This window comes from Mastomys coucha, unplaced genomic scaffold, assembly GCF_008632895.1.
Source record: "Mastomys coucha isolate ucsf_1 unplaced genomic scaffold, UCSF_Mcou_1 pScaffold16, whole genome shotgun sequence".
NCBI classification, from domain to species: domain Eukaryota; kingdom Metazoa; phylum Chordata; class Mammalia; order Rodentia; family Muridae; genus Mastomys; species Mastomys coucha.
The window spans coordinates 78032863-78060820 of NW_022196898.1; the positions used below are offsets into that span (position 1 = coordinate 78032863).

Genomic DNA, 27958 nt, shown 5'->3' on the forward strand with positions numbered 1-27958 from the left:
GAATGTCAACTTTTTTTATGATTAAAAGCAAATTATCTTTGCTATGAAAATGAGATTTTTTTTTCAGAGTCCTGAGTCATAAGGATTCTTGCCAAATCAAGAAGAATGTCTGATGATCTTGGCTACTATAATTTTCAAAGGCTTTTCTAGATCATATTTTTTAAAGTTTGAAACATAATATAAAAAACTGATACTAGTGTGTCATCTATGAATCTACCCTAGATAGCTGTGTGGTTTTTAAGCCACATTAAATTTTCATTAGCTCGTAGCCATGGTATTTGGAATGCTGTTTCATCTCTTACCCAGGAGCCTCATCGTTCTTAGCTGACATTCGTCTTCACAAAATACTTCTAATGGCATTTTTTATTGTAAGTATATTTAGAGAGTAGATAAATTGAAGCTTCCAGACTTGCAAAGGTCACACCATTGACTCAAGTCTGCATAATTAAACCACACAGCGAACCCAATATTTTGTGCTTGATTCAGTCGGTGTAGCCATTAAACCCAATGTCATTCTTGTTTAAATCATTTTAAAAGTCTGAATTAAGGACTGGAGATATGGGTCAGCAATAAGTGTGTGACTAAGATTTACTCTCTAGCACATTCCCAAACACTGAATTGAATTCTTGAAGGATTTCAATATGTTGTAGGTCTCTTTGTTGTAGCCTAAAAGTTTTATTTGCCAGTGAGCTATTTATTTCATTGTGATTTTGTGTTGTCCATTAAGTAAAAATAGAGAGGGAAAGAAATGACTGGTTTCTGATTCCAGATTAGTTAATGGTTCAGGGAAATTATCTTACAATAATTTACTCCTTGCATTGGTTAACGGTGGGAATTGAATTATATTTATTACATTTCCTACCTTCTGAAATTAAAGATTATGTAAATTGGAATTCCAAGAGCCTAAGACCACTGTTTCTATAGTAACCATGATAACACTCATCCTTTCTCCTTAGCATCTTCATTTTCCCATTAAGCATTCTTCCGGAAGATCACCACATCCTTTAGTGTGCTTGATATAGTCTCAAACATTCCATATACTGCTCACTCTACTCTAGAATCGACTTCTCATTCAGTTCAGTCAAATGAAACTAAGGATATGCCCGCCTTCTACGTGATTACTTTTTAATCTCCTGGAGGAGAGCATACGGCTAACTGGGAGGAGTCTACTTCTTTGCTGCAGAGTGATGGTTTCCTTCCAACCACTGCCTCTCCCTCGACTTCACATAAACATGTTACTCTAAAACTGAATGCTAGCTGTCAGGCTCATAAGAGAAAACATTGGAACAAAGGAGAATACTCAGTGAGGGGATTGATTGGTAGAGGGAGAGAAGGGAAGCCCCTCAAAGGATGTTTTGCGATACAGAATAACCAGACCGATATAGCTGAACAAATTGTGCCATCATGAAGCCCACTTTTCTAAGATTTCCATTTATAAGAGTGTATTTATAGAAGAGAACACAGAAATACTGACTCACAAAATCTGATTAAATTGCACACATAATTTGGAAGAGCCCTTTTCAAAACTCCCCTTAAATGTGCCTATTGAGTCATTCACTCTTTTCCTCAACCGTTCAGTTACTCAGCACTTAAAAGTGCCAGGTACCATTGATCTCTGAGATTAAAGCTATGCCTGCCATCATGGATGCCATCTCAGGGTGATGGGACATAGAGACTTACAGAAACAATGTCCCAAAGTCTATTAAATAGCGATGCTGTTCAGTACTTTGGCAGAGGATCCCAGGGCACCCGGCCCGGTAGGAAAGGATAGAGGGTACTACCCTGCTTAGGTAGCTGTAGGGGTTAATTAACATCTCACAGGATTTGACAAGGGAAAGAGAAAATTTTATTATATTGCTGCAGTACAATTAGGGTAGACTACGGACAAAGTTAGTCTTAAAATTTTGTGTCTAAAACAGTAATATTTAACCACTGTGGGACTCATCTTTTCATAGGTAATTTTTCTCCAAATTCTTTGCCACTAAATCAATCAAAGAATCATTCATTCTTACTTCTGAAGGATATAATTCATTTTGAAATTGGTATTAAAAAATAAAAATTGTGAAATTATCTACTGTGAAAATCCTAGCAGGTTAGCATGCATCCGGCTTCTTTTTACACCAGGCCAGTTGCCAATGGGCTGGCACCCATCGTCCAGATGTGAGACGACACCGCTGTTGCCAGTGGGCTGGAACCCATCGTCCAGATGTGAGACAACACTGCTGCCCTTCCTTTGTAGGAGCTTCACTTCTTTCAGCACTTCTCATCTGTAGGGAGAACAGAAATTGTATAATTACTAAAATTATTCAGCGCCTAAAGCTTTAAGGTTTTTATATGCATATCAGCTCAGAGCCTTTTAGCAATTCTATAAAGTAGGTACTACGATTGCCTAAGTTATAAATGAGGACACCAGGGGTCAGAAAGGGTAACTATTCTTGCCAGTGTCCACAAGTGTTACTAGCAGAACATAGCTTCAAACCCAGGCAGTGTGCTCCTACCACAGAACAGAGGCTAAGCGTACGAGCAGCAGGTTGATTCAGACCATAGACTCAGCATTTACATGACTGTGGGCTTTGGCTTTCTGGAAACTTCAGTTTCCTAATTTGTCCAGTAGAAATTGTAATATGGGCTTGAAAATTCAGTCAACGAACAGTGGAAGGAATGGCTGTAATTTTCTATTCAAAAGCCTGTGGTTGGCCGGGCGGTGGTGGTGCACGCTTTTAATCCCAGCACTTGGGAGGCAGAGGCAGGCAGATTTCTGAGTTCGAGGCCAGCCTGGTCTACAGAGTGAGTTCCAGGACAGCCAGGCTACACAGAGAAATCCTGTCTCGAAAAACCAAAAAAAAAAAAAAAAAAAAAAAAAAAAAAAAAAAAAAGCCTGTGGTCTTCAGGTTGAAGACACCTCAATGATTCCCAAACCTCTCACTGTTCCAAGTGCATATGAACAAGAAGCATTTCTCACTCCGTCTTTCTTCATGGGCCTTTAGAATATTTTTCCAGCTGAACATAGCATTTAAATGTGCTACAAATAATTAAATACAGTCTCTTTCAAAGAGAAAAATATATATCATTCAAATTATATGCAGAATATATATAATATGTGTGTGTGTACACATATGACTATACTTTAAGAAAGAAGATCTTGGATATTTTAAGAAGAAAAAGGTTTTCAGGAGCGTATTCTGCTGCAAGATCTGTGGCAGTGGTTTGCAACCTTCCTAACACTCATGTTGTGGTGACCCAACCATAAGTTTTATTTTGTTGCTACTTCATAACTGTAATTTTGATACTGTTTGAATCACAATTAAACATCTTGTAAAGAAGATAACTAATATGCAACCCCTAAAGGGGTCATGACCCACAGGTTGGGAAACACTGGTCTAAGAGCTAGCAAGAACCCATTCTAGAAATACAGGCTTGATTTTTAAAGCCACATAAACTTGAAATCCCAGCACAGGGCAACAGTGCAGGCTTTGCCTCTACCTGCTTTGGCATCTGAAGATGCCCTCTCTTTGCTGAGACCCCACTGGCTCTCACCCCTCATCTGTCTCTTCCTGCTACTTCACTCTCTCGTTCCTGCTCTGGGGTAGAAGGAAACTGGGACATTCCTCCTCTCCATTCTGCCATGTCTACATCTATGGACATGCATACATACATTGCCCACACATGCAATAACAATAAACAGAGTGCCTGCACAGGTCAAGGCCTCTCTCTCATCCAGTCCCATAAGGGGTGCTGATTGCCTTTGATTGCTGCCACTCCTCCTTGGATGGTGTGAGTCCAGTCAAAAGTTTCAGTGGACATAAAACCTGTGTCTAAGCTAACTCCACCCAGTTCTAAGAAACTCATCCACTTCATGCAACCCATTTAATCTAGTTTTCTGTTCTGTCTTCCCAAGCCATCTTTTATAATAGCACATGTGGAGAACAGCTTTTTCACATACAGAGTGAAAGCCGTGCAGCAGTGTGCCCTCTGGATGGTCTGGGCTCCCATTTGTACCTTTCCATGTTTCTTTTTAAGAAGGAAATTCTGGGTAGCGCTCCTGTTAGTTACTGGTGGGCAACACCCTTCTTCTAAGCCATCTAGGTGTGGGCAGCTCATAGAGCCCAGGGAACTCTCCTCCTCAGAATCTACTCTCCCCACTGTAAAATCATTCCCCAGAGACCAAGATTCCTGCCTCATACATCCTGATGCTGTGTCCAGCTTCTGCGCTGGTCACTTCACTAGCCCACACTCCCAAGTGTGAAGACCCAAGAAGCAGTGGATAGCTCCTAGGGAGCACCAGTCTGCAGAGCTCGCAGGCTGAGGATTACTATGCGTCTTAGGGTTTTATTAGGCCATGGAGAGACGCTATGACCATGATAACTCTTATAAAGTTATCAAACATTTACTTGGGGTTTAGTCCCTTATCATCATGGTGGGAGGCGGATGGAGTGCAGGCAGACATGGTGCTGGGGAGGTAGCTTAGAGTTCTACATCTGGATCCACGGGCAGCAGGAAGTCACTAGGCCTGGCTTGAGCTTCTGAAACCTCAAAGCCCACCCACAGTGACACACTTCCTCCAACAAGACCACACCTACTCCAACAAGGCCACACCTCCAATAGTGCCATTTCCTATGAGTCTAGCTTGGGGGGGGGTGCACTTTTATTCACACCACCACAGTACATAACCATCAATGACAACTAAGGCTGTGTAGAGAGAGAAGATAGGAAAGAGGAAGAAGGAGCTATCTTGAGAGACAGTAAATAAGGGATGTAGTCCCAACTGAATCCTCACGTTACATTAATATGTTCAATGCAAACAGTGCCTCTCCTCTATGTAAATTATACCCAGATAAATTTAATCCAGTGTTTTTGGTGATTTAAACTCTTATTTCTTTGCCTCCTAGTACGGTTTTCCAAATGGTTTTGCATAAGTGGCCCTTTGAATAAGCAGCACAGGAATCCAAGCTATTGATGAGCAGACTTCTTAAGGAAATGTTTTTCCTTAAGATTGGTAGGTTTACTTTAGTTATTATCTCAATCCACTTAAGAGCCATGTCAACAAATGCTCTGAAGCGGCATACTCGTATTAATTTCCTGGCTGGCATATCTGTCTGCTTTCCTACTAATTAATATTATATTGCCAAAGAGGACTGAGATCCTAACTGGTGGAAGAAGTGTACTGATGGGATAAACAAGACAAACCTCCCTACAGGGATGCCTGGTCCTCTGATGCATAACAAAAATCTAATCGTCTAGGAGGAGGCTGCTGGTTTTCATTTCATTGAGCTCTCTAAGGCCTCCTCTGCCTCCAGAAAGGGAGAATGAAAAGAACAGGTGTTGGGTGTCAAGTAGAAGCTAAAGATGTTACCAACTGATCCATACTGAAGCTGAATTCCCAGGATGGTCTGGGAGAGAGGATGAAGGTGAGATGAGAGAGGGAGAAAGGAGAAGCCAGTAAGTCAGAGACAGGCTGCCCATGTGATAAGCCCTCCCTCCCCTAGTCCTTAGTTCAAACCTCGTCAGTCCATGAAAGAGGTGGCTGATGGAGACCAAGAGAGAATTAACCCACACATCTGAATCTGGGGAAACCAAGGAAAATGTACAAACGACTAGAATTGCCAGGCTTGGACTCCAGAACCTGAGAACTTGGGTCTAAAAGTAAAATTTAATCCAGTCTCTAAGGAATACAGATCTATTACTAACATCGATGGTCCAACAAACAAATAGTGATAATACTGACTCTTAGAAGCAATGAGCAATGAATCCAACCCCACACTTCATAGAGGATATGCTCAGCCCTGGGGAAGTACAAGAGAATCTGCCCTGTGTCTTAGACCTAGAGTAGAAATATTGGGAGCCAACTGGATACTTTCCCTAATCTAATTCAATGTTTAATGCTGGAAAGAAACATGACAAATTGAGTGAGTTTTTAGACACAAGTTGCTCAGGTACAAGAAAAGCAGGATTGAGAATGTAGTGACTTGGAATCTGACCTCACACCTGCCTCTGCTGTTCTTTGTCTCTCAGACTCTTAACTTGCCCACTCTGAGCACGCCAGGTTTTAGCCTTACACATCCCCAGCTACCATCTACAGTTTCAGAGGCCAAGGCCAGATGGGACCCACTGCCCCTTTCCAACCAGCCCCTGATCCTTGTTCCTTGAAGTTATTTTCTTCTCTTATTTGGATAAAGACAGTACAGTCCTGAAACGTAACAACTCTGTTGTAACACAATGAAAGTGAAGTTATGTTATACTGAAAATGTAAAGCTAAGACCCATGTCCAGTTCTCACTGACAGGATGGGAAACTACTGTGACTGGAACAGTAAGGAACACTGTTCCAGATAAATGGCCAGCTTGCCCTTAGCACTCACTTCTAGGAGAAACTGTATCCCTTTCTATCTTTCAGGATTCATCCACAGTACTGTTGAGCCGCAGTGCCTGACATGGTTTGTAAGTGCCTTGAGTGGTCTTTTATATTAGCATTCTAAAGAGAACTAGGCTTAAGCCAAGATGAAAGGCCAGCCATCCCAAAATGGCAGTCCAAGTTTCTTGCAGTTTAATTATGAAGGGGAATGATATTCCAGGTCCAGGGACCACCCTAAAATTTCCACTGTCGTAGAGAAAACCTTTCAGATAAGTTTCCTCTTCTATTTTACTTTAGTACTATCTATAAAGTGTCCATGGTGCTTAGGAATATAAAATAGATGGATAAGCAGTCCAACAACACTGAGAGTAGTTCACACACACACAAACACACACACACACACACACACACACACTAAATAGAAGAAATACCCACAAAAATTATTAAGGTTGTAATGCCTAATACTGACAAAGCTATGAAAAATAAAAATTGGATGCCTACAAAAGAAAAAAGGGGGCAGGAGAGATGTCTCAGTGTTGATGCTCTTCAAGTTTGCTTCCCAACACCTCTATGGTTTGGGGGGAGGTAGTGTTACCCACCCACGTTTAGCCGTAATCCAGGGGATGGTCACCTACCTACGTGTAACTCTAATCCGGGGGGATGTAGCACCCTCTTCTAGCCTCTGTGGGCACAGATACTCACATGGTGCACACATGTACATGCACACAAACAATCACACACATAGAGTCAAAATTTAAAAAGCAAAGAAAATCTAGAACCCCCTTTGGAAGCAATTTAGAAGCACACAGTTGGTGCCTTAAAAATGTTCCCGGTGGCTACAAATAAATGCCAGGATTTCTTTTTTCATAAGTAAAACCTTGCTAGGAAAACATGGTACTATTTCCAGAGATAGCTATTTTAAACAACCCGAGTATTCAGCAATGCAGAATTAGTTAAAGGACTGGCCACACCTGATACTAGTCGAGGCTAATCAAACCACCCATGAGACAATCATGAGTATCCTGTAGAAACTAATCCAGGGCATAGTGATTAAAAACTCACTACACTAGGCTATGGAAGATGCTGATAGCTGCTTATAAATACATAACTGTGAGCGAAAAAGACCACGAGAACAGGACAGCATGAAAGTAACTCCCACAGAGAGGGCTTATGAGTCCTGTCTCTTAGTTTCCTCTTACGTTGGATGTTCCTTTAGCAACATGAACAATGAGACACCGAGCCCAGCTTTTCGTCCCTTGGGGTTCATATATTGAGGGAAACAATATGCAGTTACCTAAGCAATATTTTTCCTTTCCACTTCACATCTCAGCATGAGTTTTTCCTGGATCCAGGGCTTTAAGCATGTTTTCTTGGGCCCTGGCTACCCTGCTTATTCTTTGAACGTCTGAACAGAGTTTGTAGTGTTCCCTGGCCCTGTCATCTCTGTGAATCACACCGTGAGTTATGACATCAGAGCATCCTGTGGCCAGGTCTTTGAAGGCAAACTTGGTAGCTCTTTTCTGTTTGCATGATAAATGATGGTCGTCCTTCGGGCTGGATTCTGTTTCCAAGCTCTTGCCCTTTGTAAAGTCCACATAGCATATCAAAACTTTCCCATAATGACCTTCATTATTATAAGTCAACAATTTTGTCACTTAGCAAAGAAAGCACAGACTTACAGTTCTAATGTGACTTTATGCAGGAAGCAGAATTTCTTCCAGTAAGTCAAGACTTTAGCAGTCATACTCCAGAAAAAGAGAAATTCTTCACAGGCCTAGGTTATGTGCCACACACATCTCTCTCTGTAAGTTCTATTTGCCTCCGGTTCCTATACCTGAAAGCTACTTGTAGATGAGATGTGTCACTCAAATGATAGAGGATATCAATCAATCACTCAATCTCTGTCGTGTGTGTGTGTGTGTGTGTGTGTGTGTTGTATATGAAAGCACATATGCTCTCACAAACACACATCTTTCTGTCTGTCTCCACACAACCTCTTAGGTGAGGCTAGTAAAAATCTTGACTATTTCCCATAAATCTACACAGAGTGCTAATTTCCCTATGCCCTATTTCAACACCTATAAAATAGATAAAAATAAAACTTGCCTCATGCACGTTCTAATAAATGAGTTGATGAATGTAAAGATTGTGACATCTAAGAAATAATACTTTACAGCCAGTGAGAAGGCTCAACATGGAAGGGTGATTGCCACCAAACCTGGTGACCTGAGTTTGGTGCCTGGAATTCACAAGGTAGAAGGAGAGATCCAGTTTTCTCAAGCTGTTCTCTGACTTCCACCTACATGCTGTGGCTTGTGTGGGCATGCATTTGCACGTGCACACACAATGAAATAAATCGATAAAATGTGAAAAATATTTGTTATTAATGTACATGTTTTTAATATGGAAAAATGATGCCAGGTTACTTTGGAAATAGTCTTCAAAATGAGTTAAATTTGTAGTGAATCGAAAACTGCCCTTCAAGTTAAAATAGACACTATCTTTTTTTTTTATTGTGAAGCTCCATTTATTTTTATTTCCTTTAGTTTTTTTTAATTAATTTTTTTACACTCCATATTCCATTCCCTACCCCCATCCACCCTCAGACTGCTCCACATCCCACACCTCCCCCCGAACACCCTGTCACCATGTGGATGCCCCCACGCCCCACCCCACCTGACTCTAAAGTCCTTAGGAGCATCATCTCTGAATGAACACAGACCGGGAAGTCCTCTACTGCATATGTGTTGGGGCCTCATATCAGCTGGTGTATGCTGTCTGTGTGGTGGTCCAGTGTTTGAGATATCTCTGGGGTCCAGATTAATTGAGAGTGCTAGTCCTTCTACAGGATCGCCCTTCTCCTCAGCTTCTTTCCACCTTCCCTAATTCAACAACAAGGATCAGCAGCTTCTGCTCATTGGTTGGGTGCAAATATCTGCATCTGACTCTTTCAGCTGCTTGTTGGGTCTTTTGGAGGGCAGTCATGATAGGTCCCTTTTTGTGAGCGCTCCATAGCCTCAGTAATAGTGTCAGGCCTTGGGACCTCCCCTAGATCACTCTTTGGGCCTGTCGCTGGACCTTCTTTTCCTCAGGCTCCTCTCCATTTCCGTCTCTATAATTCCTTCAGACAGGAACTATTATGGGTCAGAGATGTGACTGTGGGATGGCAACCCCACCCCTCACTTGATGTCCTGTCTTCCTGCTGGAGGTGGGCTCTAAAATAGGCACTGTCTTAAGAAGTCAATTAAGAAGCAACTTTACTTTTGTCTATGGAAAGAAAAAAGCTGTCTAGAAGTCAGTCACATAGTAAGGACCCTGGGAATTAAATTAGATGGACAGACTATGAGACACGTGTTTCTGGACACCCCAAGGGACTTGGACTTTTTGTTATTATTGCTTTGTCCCCCCCTCTTTTTGGAAAATAACTGCTAGTTCAGAAAGGATAGCATATACCATCATCCTTTTGAAACAGGGAGTTTTCTAGCCGAACATCTATTACCTTTCTCTTTAGAGCCCATCATCCAGCACAACCGCGAGGAGTAAGTCTAGTTGCTTTAGTTGTTTTTACAACACTGTTGTAAAACCATTTTTACAAAGCCTTTTTAATTTTTTTGCTTTTCTACCAAATGTGTTTTAACAAATTAGGTACCTGTTTGAAAAGATACCCGAAATAAAGATATGTATTTTCAAAATATACATCTGTGTTACTTAAGTTTAATAAGAAAAAAATTCTAATGATTTAGCTTTTATTTAACTAAGCTGATAGATCATTTACAAGCTCTCCACCAAGAGAGTTTATCATTGCCAAGTGAGCTTTATTCATTCAACAGTTACTAATTGGATGGTACCCAGAACCATATTAGCTACCAGCCTCACTGATAACTTCTCACTCAGCTTTCTTATTGATGAAAAGACCACACAAAGGGAATTGACCCAGTTAAATACTTTGTTCTCAAGCATGTAAATATTTGGGCCACACTGGGACTAATTATTCTAATAGTTATTTATCCTCTGTTTTTCTAGCTCATTCTAAAATGGCCAAGTCCTCTCATCATCTCTGTTTTATGCTAGGTTGGTTTATTTTGCTTAGTAATGTATACTTTCTGTTTTGAGGGTGAGCCTGGACCACCTGGAGAAGCCGGGCAAAGTGGACTGCCGGGACCTAAGGTGAGTAGAGCTACATTCATCCACTGCATGGTTCCTACATGGCTCTAAGCTGTCACAGTTTGTAAATTGTTCTTCTGGTTGAAGTTGGATAGAATGTTCTGTCAGTGGTATAACATGCTGTCACAGAACTTTGTACTAATGACCAAATTATGTCTACGATTGTCATTAGCATTAGACATGCAGAAAAAGAAATAGGATACAGGGCCATCAAAAACCTTCCCTGTGGAGCTGGGGAGATGATGGTTCAGCAGTTAGGAGCACTTGGTGCTCTTGCAGAGGACTTGAGTTCAATTCTCCATGCCCACGTAACATCTCACGACCCTCTGTAAGTAACTCCACAGACACACATGCCAGCAAAGCACACATAAAACAGTTCTAAAGAAATATATCTCATGGTACAATTAACTAGCATAAGAAAGCCCTCAAAATGACTACTGTCATTTTACTCCTTAATAAGATGTGAAAATATAGGTCATGTTCACACCACCTACAAATGTACATCTTAGCAAAGCCCCACCACAGATGATGTTCACAGAGCCACGACGGCTTTTTCTCAAGATTTGGCCACCTTCAGCTTTTACACAACACAGCCAGTTAATCAGACAAAGAACAGAATAAAGACGTGGTGTGTTTAGAATTTAAAAATGGATATAGTTTGAATTACTAAGCAGGGAAAAAATGTAATGAGGATATTTTTTTGGATTGCCTGTTTGCTTGGTTTCTTGAAGAACAAATGAATCCCGTTAAATCAAAAGAGATTGGTGACAGTTTAGTTTAAGCCACGCAGACAGGCAAATCCCAAATCCTTTGATGAGTGAACACCCCTTGAGTACAAAACCGATGTCTAATCCCATCAGCTGTGCTGGTGTGGGTCTGTACCCACACATGCCTGTCGGCTGATTCCGAACATCATGCTGCTATTTAGGTGCTGTGGGCAGACCTAAAACACATAAACTTGCCCTTTCTTTTGTCCTGGAGGAGAAGAAAGAAGCTATTCTTTCTGGACTGCAGTCTTCTCCCGTCTTCTTTCCTCTCTCATACTTCACTAAACATCCTGAGGGTGGGAGTTGATGCTTGAGGCATGTCCCTGGTGCTGTCCCTGAGTTGCCTGGCAATGCGGCTCTCAGAATGGATGTTGAGTGTACAGGTCGCCAGAAATGCAGAAAGCCAGGGGGCTAGGATGAGTTCCAGAGAATGAAAAGAGTTTCGCCTCCAAGCTTACCTCCAGAGGGGGTTTTCTTTAAATTTGGTTTTCTTTGTTCCACAATCATCTCGTTACGCCATTTTTTAAGTGGTCTGATCTCCTGGCAACACTTATTGAAGCTTCCCCTCAGGAAACATCAACACAATGTGCAGGTACTTCAGGACGTGTCCTGTCTGTCCCCTGCCCTTTCCTAGAGAAAATGCAGTTCTCTTCAGAGAACAGTTTCAAATTTTAGGCCTCGTATGTTCCTGGTCACCATTTCTAGTAGGAACTGTACAGACTAAAACTCTGTTCCATTCTGCTATCTTGGTCTGCAATGTGTTCTTTTCTACCAATTATGGAATTGATGATGATGTCAATGATGTAAGTGCTGCATTGAGGGCTTATGATCATGTCCAATAATAGAGATGGCAGAACTGTACCAGAGGTCAGCCCTGAAATTGTCCATGCATCAAAACATGTCTTCAATAGAAGGACATGCTGACCCCCTAATTGACTTGGAGTTTGGAGAGATATCAAAGTGGCACACCGTTGTTCCCCATTAATGTCCCAGCCCACTCCTGGGTGACTTTCTTATCTACTGTATATGTCATTTATACTTATAAAAGTAAGGACTCAGGATTAAAGTACTGGTTTCTGGACCCAGTTATTGTGGGTACTTTGCGATTTGTCTTTATATGAAAATTAAAGCCACAATAGACAATGCCCTGTATAATCCACCTGGTGCATTCAGTACATATTCCATAGCCGCCTTGCCTGGTATTGCTTTACTAGCTAGCTCTTCACTAATACCTCACAATCTCTGTTTTTTGTGCTCAGGGGGAACCTGGAAAAGAAGGAGAAAAGGTAAAAATGCTTCTGCCTTTGTTCATCACCCCACTTCTCCAAAGCTATACCCAAACTGAACTTGGTGGGTGAGAGGATAGATGGGTAGAGAGATGGACAGATAGATAGACAGATAAGTGGAGATTCGGAAGAAGGTAGTAAGTATTCCTTGGCTTGTCTTTCAGACTAGCAAATAGCGAGGAGAAATATGCTTATTTTTCCTTATGTTTGAGTTTGGGGTTGAAGGGAAGCATAGAAGGGGCAAACACTGCATGCCAGGCTTTACAGCCTTGCTAATGCCAGTCCTAAACATCTTCCTAAACATCTGCAGCTCTTCCTGCTGCTTCTGAAGACGCTAGATAAAAAGGTCAGTGGGATGTAGGTGTTTACCTGTACCAGTTATCTCAAAGTGACCCCACAAAGAATTCTCATCCAAACCAGGAAAGGGGGCCGATGGAGAATAGGGCATTGTGGGTTGGTCCCCTTAGATGCCTTCAGTACTCCTTACAGACCTGCCTTGAGTTCTCATACTGCTGCTGCTCGGGTGGCCATGCTACAGGTTCCCACCGCTGCCAACTGCCAGTGGTGTCTGGGTGTGTCTCTGAGTGGAGAGCCATCTGGATACTATGACACATCGTGCTCTTCCTGAGTGATAGTCCTTCTGACAAATACCATAGCCTTGGTTGCAAAAGAAGTTCATCCAAAGATCAAGAAAATAGCCCCCCGTTTTACTGTATTTTTTGGTCTTGTACAGCAGAAGGAAGGCAATATGAAGTTGGAAGAGCAGCAAAATAGGGGTGTGAAAAGCCACTCATGAAAGGATAGTCAGTCTCTTGATTTTACAACTGCTCTGAACCCTCTCCACTAGGTTTCCCAGGAACGAGATTGGTGTTTTAAAGGGTTTTTCAAGACAATTTCTAAAAATGCATGCGAGTAAGCCACCTACTGCCATTGCCTATATTACGTGACCAGTGTGCTTCATGACACCAAATGAGCTTATGGTGATTAACTTGAAATCAATTAGTCATCAAATAACTGTTTCGTGTGGAAACTGCGGGGAGAGCAATGCCAGCATCCATCTTGGGTTCACAGAAAGGGTCCTTCCCTCCTGAAGAGAACCTGTCACTGCAGACAGGTGCCTGAGCAGGTTGGGTTCTTGTTTATTTAAAATGGTAAAAGGAACTTTGGAGGGGGAAAGTGAGTGTCTCTCTGTTCTATTTTCTCATTCTTGAAAAACCACAACTGCTAGTCTCTCTGCTTTATTTCATGGACATGTTTAAATGGTGGATAATAGCCTTCCCTGAACCTAGAGAAAAGAGCTGCCCAGTGTAGAAACACCACAAACACCAAGGAAACGATACCTCCAACAGCGAGGACTGTTATTTTGGGGGGTGGAGAGGGTGCTGACACGCTTTGAGATGCTCAACACAATACAGGACTTGGTTCTAACAGTTGCATGGTTTATCTTTAATTCTCATATTACCCAAGAGAAACTCGGTGCAAAGAGCATTGCATTTGCCTGCTGAGTGCCAGCACTGGACTCTGTTGAACTGAATCTAAAATCCATGACATTCCCTCTCTAGCATGCTGTAAGGCTTAAATGAAAGCAGTCACACTTCAGCAGGGCAAAGCACAGAGATAAAATGAAAACTTTTCCCATTTCCCTGCCTATGGGAAGGAAGGAGATGCCACTGGAAAAATGGGGAATTAACCAAAGAAGCACACATCCCCTGTGGTGGTTTGAAAATGTTTGACCCAGGGAATGGCACTAATTGGAGGCCTTGCGGGGGCGGGAAGTGTGTCACTGTGGGATGGGCTTTGAGGCTTCCATGCTTAGGCTCTGTCCAATGTGGAATGAGACCCTCCTCATGGCTGCCTGAGGATCACCATGTAAAACTCTTGGCCCCTCCAGCACCAAGTTAACCTGCCTGATGCTGTGTTTCCCATCATCATGGGAATGGACTGGATGACTGGAATCATAAGCCAGCCCCAATTAAATGTTGGCCTTTATAAGAGTTGGCCTCGGTCATGGTGTCTGTCCACAGCAGTAAAACCCAAACTAAGACATCTTCCTAACTCAGTTTACTATGATGTAGGAGAGAAGTTATTCAACAAAAATATAAAAATTCCCTTTTATGAATGTCATCTATGGAGCCCCAAGTAGATTAAATACTCCGTCGACAGGCTTGGGAGGCCACAGCTTGCACTTAGCTCTGGCACCTTCGTTGGTTTGACACCAAATAGAATTTATAAGACTAGTAGGGAAAAGCATTGGGCAGGGTCTGAAGAAGGACTCAGAAGCAGCAGACAGAAGTGCCATGGCACAGTGTGGGAAGTGTCGGGAACATTGCTATGGGGAACTTTGGACAGAGGAAATAGTGAGGCTGAGAGGGGGAAACTTGATGTCCACGTTAACTCTGAGAAGGCTGACAGGTACGCCACTGCTTTGTGTTAATACTGTGGTGTTTAAAGGACTCAGCCATGCTCACTGTTACAAAAGCAATTGTATTGGCATCAACTAGCCAGTCAAGTTGAAGTCCATTGGCTCTGTGAACAGTTACAGTAGACTGTTAACAGGGTGTGTCTGAAGGAGAATTCAGTGGAGAATGTTCTCTCCTTGAAGTCTCCAATATATCTAAGTGTGTCCCTTTGTCCTCTTCTCAGGGAGATGCTGGAGAAAATGGTCCCAAAGGTGATGCAGGAGAAAAGGTACAGTCTTGTGAAATACGGAAGGGTGTGTTCACGAGCAAGAATATTATTGAATGTGTGTGGAGTGCGGAGATGGGAAGAACAGGGTCAGAGAGAAACCTCCCCGATTAGGAAAACTGTTCCATATAAAAAGTGATTGTTCCATAACTTATCCACAGATTTAAGTAGTCTGAAAGCAAAATGACTTGTCAAAATTTCTAGGAAATAAGTAAATTTCCAACAATAAGTCTTTTAAGCCATAAACACACTTTTGCATCAATGTGTCTTCACTGAGATCAGGAACAAGTGATTTAGTTCATTCTAGTTTTAGAAGGAAGTATATTGGTGGAGAATAAAAGTTGAAAGTTTAGCCTTAAGTTAATAGCACTTGACTGCAGTGTTTATGTGAGGAAGTCTGGATACCATTCATCCTCTGAAGTCTTCCCCCTCCTTGGTCTTTGAAACACTGGTTAGCATTTACAGTGCATGCTTCCTTCCCCAGTCTGTCTCTGTTTCCTGTCCTTTATCCCGCCAGTCTGTCATGACGGTGTTTGCTCAAGTTTGTGTTTTGACATCCGTGACATCATGACACTGTGACATCAAAAGGATATTTTCCTTCATCTGTACCATGTGTTCAGCTCTGGAAAGACCACCCCTTGGAAGAGCTGAATAGAGAATCAAAGTAGATGTACTTTAGTGGGAAGCAAGCGAGGTAACCAACAAAAGCTGAGATTACTCATTCAGGCTCACAGTCGAGAGTGAGGCTGCTCCATTTTGAAAATTATGACCATACAGATGGATAATGGTTAGTCATAAAAGCATGCTCATAAAATATATAGCAAGTTATCTTTCTCCATCTCATAAATATTAATACAAATATGGCATCAGGGTGGAAACAAATTAATGTCACTGAGTAGCAACTGTTGTTGTTTGAGAAGCAGTTTGAGTTTAGGGTAGATTCTCAGTTTCTTGGAGACCAGGGTGTCTTGGCCTCTGCACTGTTGACAGTACTGGCCGGATGATTCTTCCCTGTGGAGCTGGCAGGCAAATCTCGGCCTCCATGCTCTGTGAACTCCTGTAGCATCCCTGTTTCAGAGCTACATCCTTTGCTCTACCAAATGTGAACCTCGAGCTGTAGTCAATTATGACGTGGAAATGTTTAGTGCGAAGAAGACTAAGAATCTTCTAAGACTAAGAGTTGCCATGGGTACTCCCGGCTACTCTCAGATCAGGGTTCGAAACCCTGGATATATAAACCTATATGGCGGCTTATTTGACTTTTATCCTGCTGTTTAAAAGCAGAGATCAACCAGCTTGCTCTATAAATTAATATTTTAGGCTCTGTGGGCCACATAGTCTCCGGTACAACTCCCTAGTTCTATTGTTGTGGCAGATTTCAGCCACCCAGAACATGCAAAACAAATGAGTGGAGCTGTGGACAAAATAAATTTTATTTCTAGGCAAGGTGATTTAGGTATTATGTAGTTTTCATGTATTTTATGATATTATTGATATTTTAATTTTTTAAAAAAAAATCAATTTAAAGTGTAAAAGCCATGCCTAGCCCAGTCTTACAAGTACCCGGTAAGGTTTGATTACAGTAGGAAAGCCCCTGTTTAAGACAAAGGAGAAACTGTACACAGAAGGCAGTTTCTTCAAACAACAAAATAACATATAAAATTCTAAATTGTACCTATGTGAATTTCAGTCAACTGTTTTATGCTTTAGAAGAAGTGTTTTTAAAACTTCATATTTGGAACACAGGCCAGTAATTGCTTTTTTACTCGCATAGGTTTTGAAATTTAATTTTGTAATAGTAAAACAATGTTTTTTCTTGAAAGGACCCAAGTGGTCTCAAAGGAATGTTGTTCCTACTTTATACATTAATGCAGATCAGTGGCCCCACTGACGCACACATCATAAACTCTCAATAAATACTAACTTTCCCTACTACGTGGAAATTAAAATCAACAACATGGTTGCTTTTTCTTTTTTTTCTCTTTTCTTTTTTTTTTTTCTTTTCAAAAATTTTACTGCTCCGCTGAAATTAAGTACAAGAAATGCCTCAGTTAAAGCGGAAATCATTTCTATAAACGTCCAATGGTTCTAAACAGGGGATTGTAAATAGCAACCCGTAACGTGTATAATATGTAATCCGACCTGCAGCATTCGTCCCAAGAATGTAGTGATTGGAATATAATTTTTGATGTGTTTTTTAAACATTTCCTGCTCCTGTCATATAATTTGTTTCCAACATGTTGGAAACACGCTTCTTGTGGCCTTGGTCTTCAGTATGTGAAACTCATTTATCATTTTCCAACTTGCAGGGGTTAAAAACCAACCCCCCCCCTTTTTTTTTTTTTTTTTTTGCTATTGATGTAGTAAATTACGTCATTGGCTGATTCACTTTAATGGATTTTTTTTTCCCCTTTTGATCCAACTCTGCACATTCGGATGGTAAAGCAATCTGAGCCTTTCCAGACTGATCATCTGGAAATGCTGGGGGCTATAAAACCACTGGCTGGCCAGGGCTTCTATGTGGCCAGCAACACAGTACACTCAGCTTAAGAACAACCCACAAAAGACTGATTTCAATCACATGTAAAGCTACTATGGAAGCTTCATACTTTGGAGTGTTGATTCTGCCCACAAATGTTGAAATGGACTTCCTACCCACTGCAAGCAGATGTCGCTAGAGCTCACCGAAGGATAGGACCACACTGCTGGACCCTGTGTGGTGTTACCTGCCAAGTCAAGAGCTCTGTCTACACTCTGTTGGCACGAGCTGGCTGGCCCTTTTCTTTGCTTTGCTCCCATGGCATCTAGTCCTGTGTATGCACTGCCCCCTCATTTAGCATCCTCAAGCTTCTGCCCGTTCACAAGGCATATCTGATTTGTACTGACCCACCAACCTGTCTTACCCACACTCGGAGGCCTGTTTCAGGGGAGGCTCCAGAGCCATCAGCACCCGGTCCTCTCTAATCCTGCCCAGGCCATTCTCTGTTTAGATGCTTGCTCTTCCCTCCCTCTTCCCAGCTCCTCATCTCTACAGCTCCATTTTCTAGCTTTGTTCAGCCTTCCCTCTGAAGCTTGGATTTATAAACCGTTTCCTGGGAAAGCTCTTTACCCTTCCAAACTGCTTACATCATCCCCTGTATACTTAAATGGCACTCTTTTCATAATAGGTACTGTCTTTATGGTAGTTTCTTTACTGACTGGACACTGAGCTCACTAGAAAAGGAACAAACAAACCCAAACCCATAGGATACTGTCTAGTTTAGTTAGTGTGACAAAAATTCCCTGACAAAAACAAATTAAGGAGAAAAGGTTTATTTGGCTCCTAGTTTGAAATTATAGTCCATCATTGTGGGTGGGTCAAGCCTTGAAGCAGCAGGTCACGTGCCATGTGCAGTCGAGAGCAGCGAGCAATGGATGAGTATGTGCATGCTCACACTTACTCTCACCTCGCCTTCCCATTCCTTCCAAGGCTAGCCCATGAGATGGTGCTACACACGTTCAAGTGGGTCACTCTACCTAAATTAACCCATTTAAAAAGATCTTACCTCATCTAAACAATTCTTCTTTGAAGCTACTTTCCCAAGTCCTTCTATCTTGTCAAATTGACAAAACCAACCATCACAACTTGACACCCAAGCACATCATTTTAAACCATAATCTTTCATCCTTTGCCCCCAAAGTCAAACCAAAGACCTTTAGGATGTCAATCTGCTCTGGTCCCAGTACTAGTCAAGGTTCCTGGAACATTGTTATAAGATAATAAATGTTGTTTGAGAAATATTTTTTCTTTTATCTTGAATAACTTCATATTTTCATTCAATGGCAGAAGGTTTCTGTAACCTACACTTTTTAATTCGGTCTTTATTAATAAATACGTATTTAATTACTTGCCTAGTACTATGTTTGAAAATAATCACATACAATATCCATTCTTGACTGAAAGTGAACAATAGTAAAATTGCTGGGTATAGCAGCGCGCGCCTTTAATCCCACCACTTGGAAGGCAGAGGCAGGTGGATCTCTGTAAGTTCAAGACCAACCTGGTCTATGTAGTGAGACCCTGTCTTGAGGAGTGTTGGGGTAGGAAGCAAAATAAAACAAAATATCAGTAAAGTCAAGTTCACTTATCAAACCCTTCCCTCTGTGGCTTACCCCACTGACTAATGACATGTCTATAAACCAGAGATGGAGGGCCGGTTCCTACTTTCACTTTGGGGATAGGATTATAAACATCCGCAGCTTTATTTCAGCTGCTTGGAACATTTTCCTTACCAGCAGTTGCCTGACTCTTAAAAGTTACAGAAATTCCAAGAGATTTCACTCCTCTGAATCTTTAAAAAGATCATGAATGAAAATGACTATGAATTGTCCATCAAATGAAGCCGCTCAGATTTCCACACATAAACCAGCCTTCCACAGCCTTCCACAGACTGGGCCTTTCCTTCCCATCGGCTTTCTGTGAGAACAAAAATCTAAACTTTATTCTCATATAGTAGGTTAACCAAACACTTCCCATTAAAATCCGGGGTAAAAAGACCAAAGTTAATACAAGCAGCTATCTTTGCTTTATGAGTTTTCTTTGTGGTCCATTGTCAAAATGATAGAAACCAGTAATCCCTTTTTTATTCTAATAAAAGGATCTAACAGGGAAGGACGGCAGCGAGGAAGCTCATAAGTCACTCCACGTGTAGCTGCTACAATTTCCTCAGCCACAGAGTGGAAGTGACTGGGCCATCCCAACTGCATGAGAGCTTAATGTAAAAATAAGACAGGAGCTTTGCAAGGCCAAATTGTTTTTATTAATACAAAGGTCATATTGTGCAAAATATTGCAAACTGGTTCGTTAATGTTGATAGGTCCCAGACTTGGTGTGGGAGAAATAGAAGCAAGTATTATTATTTTCCTCGCCACATTTATTACACCTCCCATTTGGAACTCATTTGAATGTTAATGGCTGGGAAGAGGAGACTCATTCATACAATATTTAGAGTCCGCATCTTTGTTTAGCCACGTTTTAATTTTTTCTTGGGTAATGGCAATTACAGATGTCAAAGCAATTCACATGTGTACTTTTTTTCTTAACAAACTAAATTTATTGTTTCCTTCTCCTTCCTAAGTCCCCCCCCCTTTTTTTTCTCTTTCCTAAAGGCCTTTTTTCATTTTGATACTTGACTGCTGACCCAATATGTAAAAACCTGTTTTTTAGACAGTGGTTCACTCATTCCCGATTCTGTGTGTGTGTGTGTGTGTGTGTGTGTGTGTGTATGTGTTGAGCATATACTGTGGTCAGACACAGAATGCAAGCAGAGGCAGGCTCAGTCCTTATGCAGCTGGCTGTCTGCTGTTAGCCAGGGTGATGGATGTGCAGGCCACATCAACAGATAATCCCAGCACAAGCTGTGCCAGACCCAAACAAAGCATGAAGCTACGCAGTAGAGTGTGCTCACAGCAGGACACACCTGGGGTGAATTGGTGAAGGGTTCCTTGAGGAAAAGCCATGTAAACCAAGACCTAAACCAAGAGAAGTGCCACCGTGGGATGACATGAGCAGAAACAAGGAAAGGGGCCATGTGCCGGTCAGCACACAGGGGCCTGACTATCTCTGTCTGTCGTCTGTCTGTCTGTCTGTCAAGGAAATTGATGAGCAGCTTCTGGATTCTAGAACAAGGGCACAGTCCCCTGGAGCTGCTTGAGTATCTGTGCAGATGAGAACACTGAGGAACACTCAGCTCTGGTCTCCCTCCTCTTTTCATTTTCTTGATAGTCACAAATGGCCAAGTCCCCTCCTTTTCTTTTTCCTTCTTGCTTGTTTGTAGGATGGAGAGGACTCGAATGAGGTTGAGAATCAAGGCCCTTTGCCGCCTCATTCACAAACAGCAGTCTCACCTCCTCCCCACACTCCTGCCTGCACTGGTCTTAGCCTTATGATAGCTCCCGTGCTTCTAGAAGTGGCACCATCCTGCATGAAGTCTGCTTGAATGTTTTTTAAATCCATATTCCTCTTGAATAGCCATTCCTTTACCCATCCCTGTGTCAGAACTAACAACTAACTAAAAACCTTAAAGGTTTTTAAAAGATAAAAACCTTTTGGAACCTATTAACTTAGCCTTCCACCAAGCCAGACAGCATGTGAGGCCTTTAGAAAAGCTTCCACCATCTGGCTGTAACCACCTCTCTGATGTATCCATCAATGTATTTTCAACTTGCCTTGATTTATGACTTTCCTTGTTCTGAAAAACCATAAAGCTTCATGGAACTGCTTCCACATTGGAACATGAAATTTGGGGTGCCCTAAATCTGTATTCCTGGGCATGGTCACTCAAAATGGCTCTGGAAGGAACTATCTCTTAATCTCTTTAAAAAGTTAAAAGTCAGATTCTCTCTCAAGACTCTTTTAGCCCCTCCATGAATTCCCATTGCCCACAAGTCATCCATCACTCCGTGTCTTCTCGATAACCGAGTTACGGTGCAAGGACCGGAAATCAGGAAAAGGCATGTTCATGCTTCACAGTGGAAACAAACTCATGTGCAGCATGGCTTTTGCAACTCAACATCATTAACCCTTCAACTTCACCTGTTGAACCCTGGCCTTCCAAAGACCAAGAAGGGCAGGAACTTCCTGTAACTGAGAGCCAGTGGTATTAATAATTCCCAGAAGCTAAGACAGTGGAAAATTTTGAGTCCCTAAATTCATGGCTTGAGAATATATGTTTAGCATCCTATTAAGGAAACAGTTCAGTGTTTGTGTAGTTTTATTTATTTCAAGGAATATAGACTTTTCATGGTTTGCATTCAAAGTAACCCCATGATTTTAAGCAGGTCATGGCTTCTCTTACATGCTAATACCATGTAATGGCTGGGCCCATTAGTCATAGAGTTTCTCTGAGCATCCAAGTGAGTTAACAGTTGCCTATGGATTTGTGTTGCTTCTCAGTACTCATGGCATAACCTCTCGTGGGTTTCATTTTAGGGTGACCCTGGATCATCTGCTGCAGGAATTAAGGTAACTATAGCCCTGCATACATTTGTACCATGGAAATCATAGTTTTGACTTATTTTCTCTTCCCTTACCACCATTACGGGTAACAGTTCTGGCCCAGTTCTCTGGCAACAGGTTTTAGACACAACAGGGAGATCCCAGGCAGCCTTAATAGGAGGGCTTACCTTTTCTCCCATATTTCCTTGGTTTCCAAGAAAAACATATTTATGTATGAGTACTAGGCAGGTTCACAGCAATTTCCATATGTGTAGTGTGGTGGAGAATAGGAAAATGATGTTCACAAAATAACAATAATCGAGTAGGAGGTTGGATCATTACTGCAGAACCATCCAAAGACCTAGTGGTTTTCAATTTTTCTCCTAAGACTGCATATTTCATATTTGGTTTTCTTCGGCCAGGGAGAACCTGGAGAATCGGGCCGTCCCGGGCAGAAGGTAATGTCTCTCTGTCTTTGGTATGTTCTTTGCATCTCTCCACGACCAGTGTTTTACATCATCGTCGTCATCTGATAATGAACTGTTTATTGCACAGTGGTGCAGTTTTCATGCTTTGCACCATGTTACTGGTTTCTCTCCATTTTAACCAAGCGTAGCAAAGCATGAAAACAAACTCTGTATGTGCTCAGCTGTCTGAGACTAACGAATCTCAACCGGGTTGGAATGCCAGCTAGTCGTCTTGCATGCTTAAAGGTAATCTGCATGTTTCTGTCTTTCCGCTAGAAGAAGTGAGTGTGCACTAAACCATCTCAATGGAGAATGATGGACAGTCCTTTTTAAATGTTCCTCCTCCTCCTTTCATTGCTGATGCTTTCCTGCTGACTCGTGTGTGACTCTAACCGGTGCCATGAATGTTGCCTTATGGAAACTAATCTCACCCAAGGAACTAAATGTTAATTAGTGACATTAGCCATACCGGTTTCCCTAACTGAGCTGTAGATACACTAAATTCATCTTTTGTGCGTCTGCACTGAATATGTTTATATTTATGTTTCCATCTGAGTCTGAGGCAGGAAACAAAGATTAGCAGTATCTCAGCTGAGCAGCTGGGTCTCAATTCCCAGTATAGCCCAATCCTCGCGTACCAGACAAAAGAAGATGTGAATTCTGTGAGATAAATCCCCAAAACCACGACCTTCCCTTTGTGTAGTGGTAGCTGATGTTATAGATAGAGTATGAATGAGGACATAGAGTGCACCTCATTAGTGGAGAGAGAAAGATAATAAATCCTATTGCAGTAGTTTGGAACCTAAAGTTGAGAGTCTGCTGTATCAGTTGGTGTTCTTGAAGTCTTGGAGAGAGCTTTCTTTTAAGCACTTGAGATGGAAGTAAGTTTTAAGAAGGTTTTTGTAGTTCTTAAACATTTCTCTAATTTTAATAATTTTTTTTCTCTTAAAACTGAAAACCTCAGAGTTTTGATTCATCAGCTCAACTCCAGGAGAGACTGAGAGTCCAGCGCAACTTTGTAACACAATTCTGATCTGCCTCTTGATCTTCAGCTCCCAAGTTCACTTCAAGAATCCACACGAAATATTTTAAATGAGTGAACTGTAATAATGCCCATCCTCTTCCTGGCTACTCTAGAAAACACAACCTAGCTCTCTTTGCTAGTAGCAGATACACACAGCCAATCACACAGGTTACTCTTCAATGTGTTTTGGTGAAATGTCCCAAATACCTTTCGGGGATGAACCTCAGCTGCCACAGTGTTCTTTCTATGGCTCCTGTCAGTGATGATAGCCTTCCACAAACACACCCAGTTTTTTCCCTTAGGCTGAATTTTCTCTTTGAGAAACTGCTCAAACTTTTCAGTACATATGATTTTTCTTTTCCTCCTCCTCCTCCTCCTCCTCCTCCTCCTCCTCCTCCTCCTCCTCCTCCTCCTCCTCCTCCTCCTCCTCATCTTCTTCCTCTTCCTCCTCTTCCCCCTTTTCTTCTTCCCCTCCTCTTCCTCCTCCTCCTCTTCCTCCTCCTTCTCTTCTTCCTCTTCCTCCTCTTCCCCCTCTTCCTCTTCCCCTCCTCTTCCTCCTCTTCCTCCTCCTCCTCCTCTTCTTCCTCTTCCTCCTCTTCCTCCTCCTCCTCCTTCTCCTCTTTCTATAGGATGATCACAGACAAGGATGAATATCTTAACGTGCTAATTTTTCCCCTTCACAGACTTTTTCATGAGTATCATAGCAGACAGCCCCCTCTGACCTATCAAAAAGAAAATGTTGGAATTACTAATAATAGAGATCCATGGTCTACTTTGTTTTGAAAAAGCAACTGATCTTTTCAAATACTACAATTTTTGGGTCCCGTGGACTTTAGAAATTAATGATTTGCCTTAAATTGCTCTCCAAACCTGTGATTTGATTTTTAAAAAATGTCAGCAGGAGCCAGGCTTGATGGAATATGCCTCTAACCCAGCACTTGCAACAGGAAGACCATTCAATCCCCACCTGCCTTACCTAGCGAGAGCCTGAGTCAAAGGAAGGGAAGGGCTGGTGGCATGGCTCAGTGGGTAAAGGTGCTTGCTGCCAGCCTTGATGACCTGAGCTTGATCCCAGAACCCACATGGTGGAAGGAGAGCAATGAATCGTGTAAGGGTTGTCCTCTGGCTTGCATGCACACACACACATGCGCACACACACAAACGAACACACAAATAAATAAATGGTCAATTTTTTGTAAGTGAAGGAGAGGAGTGCACCTGCAGAGGATCCCTAAATCACAAGCCAGAACAAACCCCAGTGCTCTTCTCTAAGCTCCAGGGTCTCCACAGTACCTGAACCAAATTGACCTCAGCTGCTTGGCAAAATACTGCATTATTATAGTTATTTATAAAGACAACTTAGATTTACTCTGGACATTTACAGCTGGTAGGTGGAAATGTTGTATTCTCTTTGCATTCTATCAAAAAATAGATTTAAATTACATTGAAAGGAGCTTTTGTCTGGGTTGAGAGTGACCTCAAACAAAAACTACCCTTTTATTAATGTGTAGCTCAGATTCCGCCCTCCCCGACACACTCTCACCTTCTCACTGTTGTATGGCTGCCTCTGTCTAGTATCAGATTTTCGTAATGATTCCCTGAACTTTGAAAACAGAGGATTCTCATGTTTGCTGCTTAGAGCCAAAAGGCAGCAAATGGACCCCAGTATACTGTCAGTTCTGGATATAATCCATGCCATTTTCACACCATTACAGGGCTGGGCCGCGGTGTTCAAGGGCACACTAGTTCCCGCATTTAGGGGTGTTCCCAGAAAAGTGTAAAATAGAACACAGCCCAAGCAGAGTGTTGGGCCTTCCACTGAGATCCTGCCCAGTGTCTGTCTAGAATACGATCGTTGTAGGGGATTCCGTTCCTCCCACTGTTTTCTCTTGCAGCTTCAGCAGTAGTGTGTGTGTATGTGTGTGTGTGTGGTTGACATGTGAGTTAGGGTTGCATGTTGGGTTATCAGGTCTCTGTAGATCTGTAAGGTATGAATTGTGTTTCACCACACAGCTCTTCCTAACCTTTCCTAAAAGTATGCATTGTAACTCTGAAGAAGTATGTCGCTTGAGTCTGCATCAGAAGGGGCCCTTACCAGTGAGCTGTGTAGGTACTCAGGACTGCTCTAACAGAGTCCCAGGTGTAAGAAGCTCTCAGACTGGAGAATGGAGAGTTAAAGAGGAAAAACAACAGAATCAGAAAACAAAACAACAATCTGGCTCTTAATTAAGACTCACGTCTAACCCATTCATCTGAGCCGTGGCATAGACGTGGAAGGCAGAGTTAACTAAAGCCCTTTCTCTTACTTGGTAGGTGAGCTTTCCAGGATGTAAAGAGAAAGAATTCTTTAGAAAGAAATGTCTTACTAAAAATGTGAGCTGTTCCATAAGGGCAACATTAATGCTATTACCATCTCTCATGTTAGCTAAGAACAGGAATTAAATGCAAACATGGAAAGATAAAAGTCTCTAACATTTAACACTTATGAATATGAATATCTGAAATATTTAACTAAAATATACAATTATGAACAACCACATGCCTACACATATACACACGTAATGTAGTCAGAGACTGAACATCTGCCATTTCACATTTCATTATCTTGTGTGTTTTCCTCCAAAATTTATACATTTTTCTCATTAGAAAACATTTTATATGTTGAGCATATATACATGTGCATGTACATTATTTAAAGTGGCCATGTGGTCCTTTTAAGTTGGTAGAGAAAGGAGTGGTAGAGATCCTTATTGGAAAATAATATTATAACCTATTTATTTCCACACATGCTTCAGATGAGATATGATCATAAGAGTTTGGGAAGACCTTTAAAAAAAGGTGTTATTGGTTGTATATTCTTATGCAGTTTACTGTTTTCAAAAACCTCACACTCTTTTAAAGCAAAAGATAATGTTCAGTAAAATATGTGTGCAAGCCCTTTCTGTCACGTCCTCTTAATGTGACTGGTTAAAGGGTAAAAGAGAAAAGCAATGTGTTATGTCTATGTGAAGTTTAATATTCCTAGACACGTGGTCTTGGGATGGAATGATAAGCAAGTTCATATTTCTTTCTTCTCTAATTTAATTTCATTGAAGTCTTATTTATAATGAACACTTCTTAAGAGCGCTTTTTCTTTTGCATTCCTGAAATACATTTAAAAAGTACCAAGAGAGCCACCACCTCCCCATTTTGTCTCATTGCTCAGCTTCAGAAAATCTCTAAAGGCTTAATATTATAATACCAGCACACATTCTAGCTCCTCCTAATCTGAAAGCACTGGCAGTAGAGATGGAAGAGCCAGTTGTTCTGAGTGGGTTTGCTTGTGTTAAGGATTATTCAGGGGCCAGCAAAATGGCTCAGTAGTCAAAGCACTTGGCTAGTCAAGCCTTATAACCAGAACTGGACCCTCAGCCCAGTGGAAGGAGCAAGCCAAACCCTCAGAAGTGCCCTGTGACCTTCACACATGAGCTATGGTAGGCACGCACCCAAGCACAATGATAAAAACATAATTCATTAAAAATTAAAGATTGTGGAAGCATTTAGGCTACAAAACATGCCTCCTCCCCCATCCTCCTGGATCCTCTCTAGAAATGCTTGCCATCTCTCTGACTAACCATTACAAAATTCTATGGTTATTTACCTTCAGCAGCACTTCCACAGATAATAGATAACATTTCATGGCAAATGTAATTTTTTTCCTGATTCCTTTATTCTCTCATAGTTCACTTCAAGAGAATTTTTACACTGTAACCTCTTGTGCTTAAAATAAACATAGACAATTCTGTGGAAATGAGAAGGTTTAGCCTGTCTCCAGTGTGCCTACCCAGAGCGTACCACTTAATCTCTGACCTGCATTCAGGGACAGCTGCATGGTACCATTAGCCCAACATTGCTAAGCAGGGTCACCGTAACCCAGCAATTGTCAGGAATATAGGCTGGAGCCAAGTATATTCTTAACCATTTATTTGTCTTCTCATCCTTCAGGAATGAAAAGGAAATCTTACTGTGCTTTTAAGTGAGCAATATGCTTAATGTGTACTGTTGTCCTATGGCCATCTGTTCATCCAACAGTCTCTCTGTTATCTAAGTGGGAAGGGCCCTGGGATCGGGTGCATTATTGAAGCAAGCGGCTCCAATAAATCCTTGGCCAAAGGAATAATAATTGCAGCCTTTTCCCCTTTCACTCCTCTCCCATGCCCCCTGGTAGAGATGCCACTGGGCCGTGAACTGCAGGAAGAG

At 41.8% G+C, this 27958-nt stretch overlaps 1 protein-coding gene across 21 annotated transcripts in view; it reads left to right on the forward strand.

Annotated features, from left to right (window-relative positions):
* The window catches only part of Col25a1 (collagen type XXV alpha 1 chain), a 407882-nt gene that overhangs the window by 313519 nt on the left and 66405 nt on the right, over positions 1–27958 (forward strand). For all 21 annotated transcript variants that reach the window (XM_031375495.1, XM_031375508.1, XM_031375504.1 and 18 more), the window contains 5 exons: positions 10464–10517; positions 12541–12567; positions 15211–15255; positions 22223–22255; positions 22651–22686. In XM_031375495.1, coding sequence (XP_031231355.1) covers positions 10464–10517; positions 12541–12567; positions 15211–15255; positions 22223–22255; positions 22651–22686 — 195 coding nt within the window. The remainder of the gene's footprint in view (positions 1–10463; positions 10518–12540; positions 12568–15210; positions 15256–22222; positions 22256–22650; positions 22687–27958) is intronic.